General features: G+C 39.7%; 1 protein-coding gene across 2 annotated transcripts in view; it reads left to right on the top strand.

Annotated features, from left to right (window-relative positions):
- The window catches only part of LOC147335857 (phospholipid-transporting ATPase ABCA1), a 187524-nt gene that overhangs the window by 42405 nt on the left and 130415 nt on the right, over nucleotides 1-14704 (top strand). For both annotated transcript variants that reach the window (XM_086282904.1, XM_086282910.1), the window contains exons 12-14: nucleotides 1917-2114; nucleotides 4565-4770; nucleotides 7062-7238. In XM_086282904.1, coding sequence (XP_086139030.1) covers nucleotides 1917-2114; nucleotides 4565-4770; nucleotides 7062-7238 — 581 coding nt within the window. The remainder of the gene's footprint in view (nucleotides 1-1916; nucleotides 2115-4564; nucleotides 4771-7061; nucleotides 7239-14704) is intronic.

Below are 14704 nucleotides of genomic sequence, written 5' to 3'. Positions count from 1 at the left end.
CAGAAACTTTACCAGCGGCACACATCGTTGTGTGCTTTAACTTTCAGTCTTTTACTTGAGCTAATCTGCCATTTTTTTCCTTGGTTAGGTTTGGGAATTGGATTCTGATCTAGATTATCATATTAAAATTTGGGACACATCGTCAGTAGTGGACCTTGGATTCATCGGGTGTTTCGGCCATTATCACTAGACACCCTCATCCAAGGAGGCCCTGCCAGGGTTGATCAGGCCCCGGAGTGTGTCACTGGTTTATGTTAAATTGTTATAAAATAAAATAAAATTTAACATGATATATTGAAAACTGTGGACGCTAGCCTGCTAACAAACAAACAGACAGACAAACAAACATACAGAATCTGGATTAAGTTCTCTCCATGGACCCGATATTTCACCTTATCTTTACAGTTCAATTCTTCACTTCATCACATGACCAACAAGGTTAAAGGGTGCATCTTTGTGGTTTAAAATGCCACTGAACATTACGCACCGGACTACGCGTTTAAGCGCATGCAGCAGTAGGCGGATGAAGAGATGAACTACTGAACCGGATAAAAAGTTACGGTCAATTTGCCAGCATAACTCTCTCTTACTGCACTTTCAGAACGGCTCCGATTTTTTTTATTTCCTCAAAAGACAATTTTGATGGATCGTGTCCTTAACGTAGCCACCACGATGATAGATGTACTGATTATTTTAAAAGGTCACACGCAGTGCAGAGATTACTTAATTTGACACTTTGTCCTTAGGTTAAGCAGAATATGATCAAAAGTGTTGACACTGAAATGCCACTGAGCACAGTGGGCAGAATATATCTGAATCTTTAACTCTGAATATCACACTGTAGAGGCCACTTTGTTCAATTGACGCGCAGTGCCCTTTGCTGACCAAAAGTCAGGCTCCGCATCGTCCACTTTGAAATGGTCACCACATTTAGCCGCAGCACGAGGGTCACATTTTAAAAAAGCTATATTAAATGGGTGATTTCATTGTGGGTTTGAAGTGAATTTTCCCCGTTCTTCTTATCAGAGCAACTGGAAAGCGAAGGAACGCTGTGTGAGAGAGGGAGGGGAGTGACTGTGGTGCTGTAACTTGAGGGCAAACACATGTAAACCAATAGATGGGAGTCAAATAGCCTTATTCTCAAAGGGTTATTGCATAAGAAGCTTAGAAATGGTTATTTCTCTAAACAAAACAAAATACATATTCATGTAACGTGCTGTATGTAAGTGGGCCATTACTGCTGCAGCAAGGTTCAGTTTTCCTCCGCTTCTCAGCGTATTATCTTTATGAATTGGGTGTGTGATTATGGAAATTGCGTCTTGATCTATGACCCGAGATGAATGTAAGTCACACACATGTTCCTTACCATGTTAGTGAAAGGGAATTGAAGGGGAGGACCTGCGCCTTTATCTCTTTCATGGTGCGTACACGCGGCCTTGTTTGTGCATTTCCAGGGAGGAGATTTGATTTGCATTTGTTCTCTCTGTGGGTCCTAATACATCTGTACCATGCAAATGCATTTTTTTGTGCACGTACACACCCTGTGCTGTAAATGAGCTTCATGGCCATAGAGGAGAATAGCTGATGTGCATCTTAGAGCCGCAAGTACAACACTGCCATCTATCTTAATGCTGTTAATTAATTCTGCAGAAAAATGAATGTCAGCTCCAGCAAAGAGTAAAGCTGCCCCTCCCCCATCCTTTTTATCATCCCTTCTTTTTTTCTTTATTTCTCTTTTTTTTTAAGGCTTTTGATTCTCATAAATATTCATTTGCATTCATACCACATTAATTTGAAGCCTCTAACAGGTGGCCATTGTAACCAACTCATTTAAATGTTAGTTATTCCCTCAATAACGCGGATGAGAAACCCTAAATCCTATATAAATAAACCTGTCTTCTTGCTTTCAAAATCAGGCTCTGCTGGTGAATCCTGTGTTTGCTGGAACCCTCAAGGCGCCTCTCAATGGCACAGGGTGGACACCTGAGCTGCTGGCCAACTTCCTGTACAACGGGCCTCCAGAAGATCGTCCACCCGGCATGCCACCCAGCGACTGGCGGAACGTCTACAACTCCACCTCGGAAATGCTGAAGCTTCTCTCCACTTTCTTGCGTGTATGTAATTTATCTGCTTGTGCTTTGTTGTAAATGCAAAACACCTCATAAATCCGGCTTCCACAGGGTTTCGCGACCTCTCCAGTGAAGTGAAAGATTTTCTAAGAGTGGGCTGTTCTTTGACATTTACGTTTTTTTAAACATAATTCTCGCCCTTCCACCTCTATTCTTTCTTTGCCTTTCCTTTAGTTATTTTTGTTTATCTGATATTACCCGTGTGATTTCTTTGGCTGGAGTTGCTTTATAACCTTTGAAGTAGTCAAGCAAAATTGCTTTTTAGTAAAATCAGTGAGAGCTTTCTTTTTGGGTGGGTGGGGGTGGGGGGGGGGGTTGAAGAAAACAGCTCTTTTCTTGTGTATCCTTGCGCTGCTATTGTTCAAGCCAAAATCAAGACATCAGTTTTTTTGTTTTCTTCAAATCTTGCTCTCAAACTCAACTTTTGAGTCATTAGAAAACAGGCCTCTAGTGTTCATTAAACTTGAAGAACCTTGACTTAAAGAACTGTCAAATGCACAGCAAGGTCTACCACAGCATCCCTTCCCTGGTAATCATATAGCAATATTGCTATGGGCTAGTGAACCATCCAGAGTTAACATTCATCCTGTATATTGATTGTGCCACAGTTCAAAGCAAAATTGTTCTTTCTCCAAATTGCACGATCAAATACACACACACGCACAATATCAATCCGAGCACAGGTAAAATGACAGCTTAGGTCCCTCAGGATTTGCCGTACACGGACAATAAAATTCCACTGTAATGCAATCTATTTTCTGCCCTAATGGAAATTGCATTGCTCAGAATGGATAAGGAGCACTTATCAGACAGCCTTTACTGCAGCGATCGCTTGTCTGGATGCGTACATGTTTAGGGAAATGACATATTTTTTAGGATTGGCATTGCAAAGACGCTAAAAGGTCATTAAGACAATGTAGTCGTGCATTTAGTTCCATACATGGTGGATGCTTTATGTACACAACAAGGGAACTGAACAGAAAATACTAATGGCTAACATTATTTAAACCTGATTTTCTTACTTTTCAGTCACTGGTCAACAAAACCAACTACAATCCTTTATTAGTGCAAATCGATAGCTTTAGCATACATGGGCAGGAGGAGGCTAACAAGTTTCCAATGTGCAGACACAGGACATTAGAGGAAAAATGTGTGTTCGCCAAATGAGTCATTTGTATCCTTGAAATGATTTCTTGGTGTGAGCCAATTACTTTCTAAAGATTAAAACCCAACAATTTGTGCTCATTTTCAAATTGGTATGGCTCCTCTCTCTGTGTTGCCACCACCAGCATTAACACTAAAGACTCAGGCTGCATCTTTCTTAATTTTTTTTTAAATAGAGGCAAATTAGAGCCTCAAATTGCATGTCATTTCTTTCATAAACCTGTTTAATCCAACAGTGCCGAGATTTATAAAACATTGAGACGGGAGAAACAAACCTATAAATAGCATAAAAGGTCATTATGAAAATGCGCTGCCATGTCTTCGTAACTCTGGGGACAGAACTTAATCGCTGGCTTTAGATGAAACTCCACTGGTGCTTACTGGGAATGTTGTGCCGCACTAATCTTATTTAAACATTAAGGGCACTTGAGGATGACACGACTGTATGAGCTGTTATAACTTTTGAAGCCTCATTAACATGGGCAGATAAAGTTGATTTGTAGCAGCACAAATAGCTGATTAAACATAGATTGGAAAGGCTCCAAAGGACGTTTGTAAATGCAGAAGAATCAGGTTCACCAAGTACATCTGTATGAAAAACATTGTGCCTACAAATAGGTTTGAATAAAGACGCTGTTAAAAAAATAAATTGTTTGCTCAAATGATGTGTTGGGTAGCATGAGGCCGCTGTTACTAGGATTAGCTACAGCTTGTACAGCTTGTCCCTATATTTCATTTAGCACTTGTCCAAACTTTGGGCCCGTGGAGCTCTTCACTGCTCTAATATCCTCCAGTATGTGCTGAACAAATGGTGTTGTTTGTGATATTTCTTTCCTACCATAGTGGGATATACAATACAGATTCCTGAGGGGAGAGATGATAAAACTATTGCAGCATTGAGATGTGTGGACAGCTGTCAGGTGTGACTGCCTCCCAGGATGGCTAGCTCATTATCGTCTCGTGAAACAGGGGGACAAGGCTACCGAGCAAGGGAACGCTAGCAAGGGTGGATCTCATTTGCTTGTCTCTACTGAAACTCAAAACATTTCCCACCCCCTGGCATCTCCAGATAATTTGGAACTGCACTCTGTGTTGTTTAGTCACTAGCTGAATCATACTTTCTTTTCTAAATATCCATCTGCCTTTCTCCCAGTGAGCTCCTGCCTGCCTTTTGTGGCTGCTGAAAGACTGCAAAAACAGAATGGTTTACTGTAAATATAATAGGATGTTAGAAAAGTAAGACATTTGTGTGGGTCTGTGTTTGCTGACAGTGTTTGGATCTGGACAAGTTTGAGGCGGCCTCCACTGAAGGCCAACTGGTGAATAGAGCGCTGGATCTTTTGACAAACGGTACGTTCTGGGCCGGGATTGTCTTTGAAAACCTCCAGCTGAACTCCAGCCTCCCACCTCCTTATGTCAAGTACAAAATCCGCATGGATGTTGATGAAGTAGAAAGTACCAGGACAGTAAGGAGAAGGTATGTAACACTGTTATAAAAACCCGTTCTTTTTGCTGAATACCAAATGACTTTAACCTAATTTTATATTTTTTGTGCCATTTCTTCTGTCCCACATTTGATTGATGTCTCTGTTTGGTTCTTTGACAATACTAGACTAAAGAACTTGATGCCATATGTGTATATGTATATTAGGGGTGCAACGATACACAAAATTCATGGTTCGGTTCGATACTTTGGTGTCACGGTTCGATATTATTTCGATACAAAAAAATGTTCATGCTTTTTTAATTTGTCATTTATTAAAATTATAAATATATATTTTAACTCAAAAGTACAGTTTTTAAATTTAATGTTGCTGAAACAACAAAATAATAAAAAAAAATAAATCTATCTGATTGAGAAATCACTCATCTTTGGAAAAGAGAGTTTATTACAGAGAAATGGCTCTTTCCAAAATAAAAGCTGTACTATACGCTTCTTCTGGGCTATATTCTCAGCAGCATAAGGAGAATCATGTGCTAACAGCTGTCTAAATGACTCGGCTAAAGTTAGTAGCATGCTTGTTGTTTTTGTCTTTGCACTAGGATGATGTCGGCGTAAATGTGCAGTCATATTCGTTGTGTTCCCACTAGTGCTTTCAGGTTAATCTCGTTGAAATGACCTTAACGCCACAACACGGCAAATCTCCGTTAACGAGCTACCGCTGATCGCTCCGTGCATGGGGCTAGACGGCCAACACGTTAACGAGCTAACTGCGCTAACACACTAGTTCCCACCCATGTAATTGAGCATTGCGTGGCACATCCAACATACTGTTTTACTTTAGTCCATGACTCACTTACCTTCAGGGTCATACGTCACATGAAAACCAAAATAATTCCAAACGCCAGATCTGAATGAGAGTGGGGGAGGTGCCCTGCGCTCTTCCTTCTGACTATGCTGTCTGTGTTGAGCGCTCAGTGGATCTGCGCTCGACAGTGCAGCCTAGGCGGAGTAGTCGAACCCAGATTCACTGAGCGCTCAACACAGACAGCATAGTCAGAAGGAAAGTTGATAAAATAAATTACAAATGTTGTATTGTTCGATACATATGCGTACCGAACCGAAAGCACTGTATCAAACGGTTCAATATCGATACGAATATCGTTGCACCCCTAGTATATATATATATATGGGTAAATATTACGCTATAAAGCCAGAAGTTCAACAAAGCCAGGCTTTCTTTGCACTGGCTGGCTCAACAGAACTTTAAATCCCAGTAGGAGATAACAGTTGTCATGAGAGCAGTTATCAAGCCAAGCTCACACAATAAGTGGCGTTTTACATGTAAAACTTTTTTTCTGTGCAAAATGATCCCTATGAGGGTCACCTACTTCAATCGCAGACGTCATCAGATGATGATGATAAAATGGGGATAAAAATCTATAAACAACATGAAAAATGGAACAGTAAAATGCAACACTGTTGCAAATAAGATGAGATATTAATGCTCCAGAAAGTCATTAATCTCAGGATGTAGCGCACAGAGCAATAAAATAAACAGTTTAATTGTAGTTAATGCTGAGTGCTGCTCTTCTTGCTGCTGTTTATTTCTAATGCGATGGCTGCAGAGTTGAGCTCTGAAACTTTAAACTTCATACATTTAATCATTAGATGTTACTGTCCTATAGCCTAATAAAGGACATATAGAAATAGTTTGGTCACTATTTAGAAATAGTCACTTTTAATGACACAGAAAACTGACTTTAAGCTTCACCAAGTGTCACCATTAATGATCCCTTTTAAAGAACCTGCCTTTATTTTCTCCCCATTTCAAATCTGAATGCTAATCAAGCTTTCATTTAAAGCTATAAGGCTGTGATAGGCAGTCTCCAGCAGACGTTATGACCCATCGTAGCACAGATGTAAATGACCAAATTAATTATCATCCAGTTCTATTTAGTGTTTTAGTACATTACAATGAGCATACCGGGGCTCCGAACCATGTAAATGGAACCAGACCATAATTAGTGTTATTAATTATACCTTGTTTTCTCTGAAATTACAAAGCTTATGTAAAAGTGGCTGGTATATCTTCTCCTTAGACTCATGAGCAGAAAGCTGAAAATATTTGTCAGGTGTAAGTCTAGATATATAAAAAACAGTGGATCCTTGTCCTGTCAAGCAATCAGGTCTTTATAAATAAAGTTCCTGTTGCTCTATATAACCTCTAAAATAACTTATAATCTCGGGTAGTATTTCTGACCATTCTGGTTGTAGTTTACTTGCCCTTTGCTAAGACACATCATGGTCTGTCTTCTTTTAATAAGGTCATGGTCTCCCGGAGCCAGAGACAACCCCTATAACGACCTGCGCTATATATGGGGAGGCTTCGCCTACCTGCAGGATATGATTGACCATGGCATTATACGGGCGCACACCTCAAAAACCCAACCACTGGGAGTTTTTGCCCAGCAAATGCCGTATCCTTGCTATGTGGATGACGCGTGAGTACAAAAGCATTGTTTTTTCTTTTCTGTCAGCCTTGTAAATAGAGGAAGAGGGAAGAGAAATACAGCAACACAATGACTTTCCACTCTGTGCCACCACACAGTTCTCCTCAGTCTCTAAGCCTAGACCTATCAGATTCCCCCTTGGAAAGCTGTTTAGTTCTATTTGTGTAACTTGCCATTTATTTATTTTATGTGTTTCCCTTCTGCTGTCACAGATCACAGACGTAGGCTCTAAGACGGGGAGCACCCTTAATTGTGTCATTGTTAAAAGTAAATAGTGAAACTCTGAAATCTAAGAGTAAATGTAGTCATGAATTGATTTTCTGCAAGAGGGAGGAAACGAGTGAAACTTAGCGAGTGGAAAAGAGAGAGGCCAAACTATTGATTTTAGTCAAACCACAGGAAATTCCTGAATAGTTGGTGGATGCTGAATTATTTAAGCAACCACTTTGAATGCCTTCCTTTTTTGTACTTCCTTTTCAACAAAGTGAGCGTAGAGCAGCGCACGTGCAACACAGCTCCATTGCATGCAAGGATTGATAGCAGCCTTCCCTCTGTGTTCTTGATGTATTTATTGATATCGCTGGCTTCTATCGTGTTTGATCATCCACCCGGGGACACAAACGACGTGGTATCACACTCAATCTTCTACGCCCATAATTTCCTCCGAGTCCAGGAAAAAAAAATCTCCTATTCGCAAAACATTATAATCCCCATTAATAAAGGAAAAACCCAGCAATGCCACCAAGAGAAAAGATAATTACCAGTGAGATTTAAGACCAACAACACAATACCCACACTTTCAGTACACGCAAAGTTATTCTCGACCCATGGGCAAATGCATTTCCAGAAATTAGGAATCTAATTTTAAAGTATTATGTGGTTTGGGTAGCACAAGATTTTCAGTAAATCAACCTTCTGGGGGTTACAGGGAACATGAAAATGATGACTTCATATGTGGGCTGCAAAACTCTACAAGCCTGCTGTTGAACAGTTTTGAAGAATATTGCCCTGCGTGATGTATTTGTCTCGGAGAAATGAGAAACAAAACAAAACAGAGACATTTTGCTGATAGGTGATTTAGTGTAAACTACTAAACCCAGTGGAAACGTTCATTTAAAAGGTGTATTGTCATTTAAAGTTATCCATACTAAAGCATCACATTAGTAAGCATTAAGGTTCATGGTTAACGTGAGCTTTAGAAATGCATCTGTGTAGTGTAGTGGTAAGACTCCACACCTTTGAATCACAAGTTCGATTCCCACCCTGTATCCAGTAAGGGTCCTGGCCAGATCCGCATGCTAAAACCAAGCCCTGGAATGGTGCGTCTTTGTCTGGAGCTCTACATGTTGTCATAATTGTTCTGCAACGCATAGCATGAAAAAAATACATTATGTTGCAGAATTTAAAAACTAGTATGTGCCTGTACAAGGCTTTTGTTAATAGGGGGTCATTTTGGCCACAGGAGCTTAGTTACACTTTATGTACGTTAAAATCCCACGATGACAGTGCGTTTCATTTATAGCCAAACTTGAGCCTGACTTTACTTCAGTTGCTTTTCCACTTTAAACATCTTAAAAGTAGCATTATTTAATGAGGTTATCTTGCTAAACAAAGTGTTTGCTTTTGTAATAATAATCCAAAATACTGTGAAATAATCTTCTTTCAGTGGACAGAATTTCCCATGGACCTCCATACAGCCCTAACACGATTAGCATAGAGTATGTTTGTTATCACTGGAACTATGGCAAGCCCAGGCAAAAGAAGGAACCACAAGACATCCCATACACTGTTCAACCCCCAGAATACAGCTTTGTTAGCACTAACCCTCCTAAACCGGTGCAGTGACCATTGTTGATTAGTCGCTCAACACCACCCTCAAACAAGAGGACAGCTACACACTGGATTTCACGTCATGAACTCGCATCATGAACAATAACAGTGAGGATCCAGCAGAACTGCAGAAATTTATAACACTGTAAATAAAACATTAGCGTCAGCACCTACAATCAGTCCTTGCACTATTGGCCCCTCCCCTTAGACTCCAACAGTACTTTTTTGCCCTTTGGAGCAGCTTATACCCTAAAGCTGTTCAAACTTTATAATTATCAAGCTGTGTAATGTGTTTCAGAGCTCCCATTGGCACAAACATAAAGTGGGTGGGACTAAAGGACACAATGAGCATGTTCGGATGCAGTTAATGGCTTCCATCTTTGATATACAGCATTCTTTTATGATACAGAACCCGACTTTTCACTGAAAACGACTCCGAGAACCACCAAGAATACAAAACCTGCAGATGGAAAATGACTCTACTTGTTTTTATCACTATAGTAACAACAGCTAGCAGATTTTATTTTTTAAGATTGCTGTTAATCCACGAAATCAGAGCCACAATTTCCCTCTGCTCAGCTTTTTGCTGTGATCTTAAATTAGACAGTCATGGTGCAGCTTATTGGTACACATTGGCCTCTTTGCTTCAGCGGACATCTTCCTTAAAAACAAAGGATTAATAATTACAGATGATAAAAAGGAGCCGTAAACCACAGCAGTACCCCCTCATTCACTCCACCATTTACTCTTTCCTCTGCAGAGACATTTGGGCATTTCTATGAATTATTAACACTCGAAAACTGCTTTTTCTGTTATAAATAATAGAGAGTGAAATCACACAAAGGCAGATGCGCTTAGACACGGAGAGGCATGATGGGGAGGAACTTTGCTGGTAATTGTTTTCATCGTGAACTGTGTGTTACCAGGCAGAAAGAAGGAAAGGACACTGCGCATTTAGATGGCTATTAGTTCTTATTTCTGATTTGTCCTGTTCAGAAAGTAGTGCTCTCCACCTAGAAGGCATATGATGTGTTGTATAAATGCATGGCATAAAAAATACAGTTTTAAAGTATAATATGTTTTAGTATTTAGGTTTTTTTTTTCTTCACATTGGTGGTGATTTAGTTTGAGTATATGATATTAATACAACAGGAAATGTTATGACAACAGCCCAGGAAGCCGTTGCCAATGACATCATTAGTTTCTGTCAGACCGTATCGTCATTTTTTTATTATCTTTGTAGGTCTGCTTTTAATCTCACGCAAACAATATTTCTACTCCGCTGATAAACTTCAGCTAAGAAGCCAGTATTATCTGCGCTGACCCCCAACCCTCATCATCAGACCTGCCTCGCAAATAATTTCCTTTTCGTGTCCCTCATTTCCTCCTAGCTTTTGGCAGCGGCGCGCGCTCAACGAGCTACAAGCAATCTGGACTCCTTCAGCCACAGCTGACCCTGTTGGCATTTTGAAATTGAGATAACTAAACTGCATTAGCTCCCACTGTCTTCATATTCACACTGTGTACAGGACTGCAATGACAGTGCAGGATAAAGCCTGACCCCTGCGGGCTCTGATAGCACATAAACAGACCCTTTATCAGCGGCCTCTGAGCCATTGCAGGCTCTTGAATCAGAGGCATGCCTTGTTTGGATCCTAAGGCTGTGCTCCCCATCAATAGGTCTTTCACATTCACATGGGTTTGATGTTAGATAATAGTGGCCGGCACTGAACGTGCCAAATATGCAAGGATGTGTTGGGGAATACGCTTTTGTCCATCTTCAGTGGCTAATTAACCCGACGTGTGCACCGTTACTACTGAGAGGGCCTGAAAAAGCCGAGCATAATTAGAACATCTGACGCTTGTAACAAGCAAAAATCTGCAATTGATGTTTTGTTTCATGTTTATAGTGTTTCTGTGCTGTGCAGCGACAAGCTGTATTAATGGTATCAGAAAATATTCCCAGCATGACTCCCTGTACACTGAAAGAGCCTTTTGTCACCGCGGCTGAAAAGAAGCTTTTAATGCTGGATAGTGTAATTCCAGCTTCCCAAAAATCATTTCTCCCTGTTTACAGGGGATGGGGAACAGAAGGTGCATGTATTGATTTGGTGTCTAATACAAAATACAAAAAAATACATCTGACAGCAGGATACTGGGGAATTTTTTGTTGCAAAAACTCTGTGCAGTGTGCAGAAATTGACATACTGGTTAAAACTATACTCCAGTTCCAGATGACAGTTTTTCTTAATGGTTTAGATATACGGTTGGCCCAGCATCACACTCAAGCCCAGAGAAGGATGCTGCTTCAGCTGATCAATCTACTGTTCACTGAAGCCTCATTAGAAATGGTCTGAGTGGAAAAATTGCTGTGAAAAAGCAATTCTTAAGTAATGGAAACTGCCAAAATTATACAGCAAGTCTTATAGAGCAGCGGCCCCCACCCACCGGGCCGCGGACCGGTACCGGTCTGTGAGTCGTTTGGTACTGGGCCGCGAGAGTTGAGGCTCGGGTGTGAAATTTATGGTTTTCAGGGTTTTTATTGTTTTTTGTCGTTATTTTGTTATTGTTTTTATCGTTTCCCTGGGTCTTTTCCCTTGTGTTATGACTAAATCTTCTCTTTTTTGATACCGGTACTGGTGTTATTTTGTTGTATTTATCCGCGACACATTAAAGGCCGGTCCGTGAAAATATTGTCAGACATAAATCGGTCCGTGGCGCAAAATGGTTGGGGAGCGCTGTTATAGACGGATGAATCTAAATGTGAAATTTTTGGTGTAAAACTATCATCAGTATGTACAGAGGAGGTACAATAACAGTGAGAGTGTGAGGGCGTATGGTGGAGGCTCTCCCACAGCTTGGGGATCCATTCCAACCAGCCATGTTAAAAATCTTGTCAAAATTGATGTTATTATGAAAGAAGGAAAGGTCTGACGTATGGTGACCAATAAATTCTAAAAAGCATCAGATGATTCCCAACAGACACTAAAAGAAAACACAGTGGGACACCATCAGTCATGGATTGGCCTCCCCAGAGCCCGGACCTCAACTTTATTGAAGCAGAATAGGATCAAAGCCAAGATCTAAAGAAGCGTTTTAAATGTCCTTAAAGAACTTAAAGAAATTAGATGCTACTAACAGAATTTAGGCCATGTCACCAAATATTGACTTTTAGGCTTATTAGAATTGTACAAACTCCTTTGCCTCATATACTGTATTTGTTTCAATAAATCCCTGCACCCATTCCTATTTTCCTAGAAAAATATAAAAAACGTGGGGTAGCTCAAGACTGCTCTTTAATTAAAAAAAGACGTATTTTTACTCTATGCACTGTGTAAAACACCACTCCTTTCTGTTCTTTATTTTCTTGTATTAAAAGCATTCATCCAAACAAATCAGCACTTAGGGAAATCAAATTGCAGCTTTCAAACGTTTGTTGACAGTGTTTTAGAAAAATCACCGGGAGTAGAAGAAGCAATTAGTTTGAACCACCCCCAAAAGCATTTTATTTCATTCCTGAGTGGGAATGCTGCAAATCATGTATTCCCACAAATATACAAATATACAGGCATTTGAAAGTGTGCAAACTCCTCTTCAGTGTGTTTAGTAAATTTGCAAAATTATTAAAATCAGAAGCTAAAATGTATATTTTAAATTTTTAAAAAGGCACACAGCTTTGGATATAACATCCTGTGGTTCACACTCAATCATCCCACTGCCACAAACTTCCAGGAGCTCTCTGTAGAAATGTCTGATGAAATTGTTGCAAAGGATAGGTCAGGGGAAGAATATAAACCCATTTCTATGTCTTGTAGTGTTCCCAGGAGCACAGTGGCTTCAGTAATTGTGAACTGAAAGACGTTTGAAACCATCCAGACTCCACCTTGGGTTAGCTATTTGGCCAAAGTGAGTAAGCAAGCAAGAAGGGCCTTGGTCAAGAGGCCAGTGGTCTCTCTAATAGTGCTTCACAAGTCCTCTGCAGAGATGGGAGACCTGCCAGAATTATGACCATCTCAGCAGCAGCACTCCATCAGACCTCTATGGCAGTAGTAGCTAGTTGGAAAGCACTTTTAAGACAAGGACATACGATGACCCACTTTGAGTGTGCCAACAGTGAAATCTGTCTGAGAACATGAACAAAAAGATTCTTTGGTGAGATTACATGAGTGCTGACCTCTTGGAAAGTCATCACCTGGCTGCTTCCATCCCTCCACTGAACCATTGTGTTGGTGTTTCGTGTGTGATTACAACTAAACACAGACCGACACATAAAGAACATCTGCTCTGGCATGCAGGCTGAGACTGGGACGATGGTTCAGAGCACACATTAGTTAGTGCACGTTATAAGGAAGCAAAGCCGCAGACTAATATAATATGGATAAGTCAAATCTAAAACTGTAAAATATAAAAAAGAATCAGTAGCACTTTAAAATAATGTCACACTATTAAGCATTATTAAGGTATTAGGAAGCGCTTAATTCATCATTTATTTAGCATTACACCTCCTTAGTATGCCATTTAAAAATTATATTATTATATTATTATGACTTTGATTATGATTAGGATAGTATTAAATGGCATACTCAGGAGGAGTAATGCTAAATAAATGATGATCTTAGAAATACATTTTTACTTAGTCTGAACTCTGTGAACATGATCCACCTTAAATTTTATTTATTTGATATATTGATTTTTATTTGTTACAAGTCTTAGTTTCTTCTTTTCTTTTTTCTTTTATATTTAGTATTATGAAACCAGCACATCACCATCAGTTGTTGTCATCTTTAATACTTTAGTCTTTCTCTAAAAGAAGACGGATTTTAAAATTGTATGTTTTGTAAGTCTAATACATAAATTGGTAATGCAATTCTGCTTTTCTGTGTCTGATCTTGCTGTTAAAAATGAAAAACAGCATGCATTTACATCCTCTTTGTGTCAGAACATAGATAGGTATTTTTTAAAATTGTGGTAGCTTAAAAGTAATCCATATGTATAAATATAAACCCGTTTTCTTCTATGAATTTCTCAGTTGAATGAATTTAACAATATATCTTTTTTGAAACTGAGACAAAAACCTATTTTTATTTTATTTATTTTTTTTTTTTACTATAGTTCTCTATTCTCCCGGGAGGCTGTGCTCTGCTATCTCTCGATTTACTGAGGAATCAGTCTTCTAGCTTTCCTAAATTTAGGTCAGCCTGCCAATGTAATGGGAGCCCCGTAACACAGACCTGCCTGGAGTTCTATTACTTAAGCAAGTTTGATCGATCCGCAAATGTATAATTCAAAAGCATCTGGTGGCAAGGTTGTCAGAGTCAGACACAGTGTGCATGACTGATTTCTCTGCCTCCGGTGTGAGAAGTCACAGAAGGAGTTAACTCATGCAGACTGTCAGCTGTTACAGAGATGTTAGGGTAGAATCGGGAGCAGATAATGCCTGAATTAGTATTCACCTTGAAGCACTCGCTACTTGAGGCTGCTTACCTCCCTAGAAAAGGTGCTAATGTATCAATTTGCTCAGTGTATTGATTCTGTGATCTCCTCAAGTGGAATTTTTGGGGTTCAAAGAAGAGATTTTATTTATGTAATCTTATATAGGATTTTAGATTTAGTTGCTCTGGTGTCTG

The sequence above is a fragment of the Aulonocara sp. 'chitande type north' Nkhata Bay genome, linkage group LG3, assembly GCF_057382095.1.
Source record: "Aulonocara sp. 'chitande type north' Nkhata Bay isolate Kocher_YH1m ecotype deep benthic linkage group LG3, A_spYH_male_GT1.1, whole genome shotgun sequence".
In the NCBI taxonomy this organism is placed as follows: Eukaryota; Metazoa; Chordata; class Actinopteri; order Cichliformes; family Cichlidae; genus Aulonocara; species Aulonocara sp. 'chitande type north' Nkhata Bay.
The sequence above is the reverse complement of the archived record's forward strand: the minus strand, read 5'-3'. Positions and strand labels throughout refer to the sequence as shown.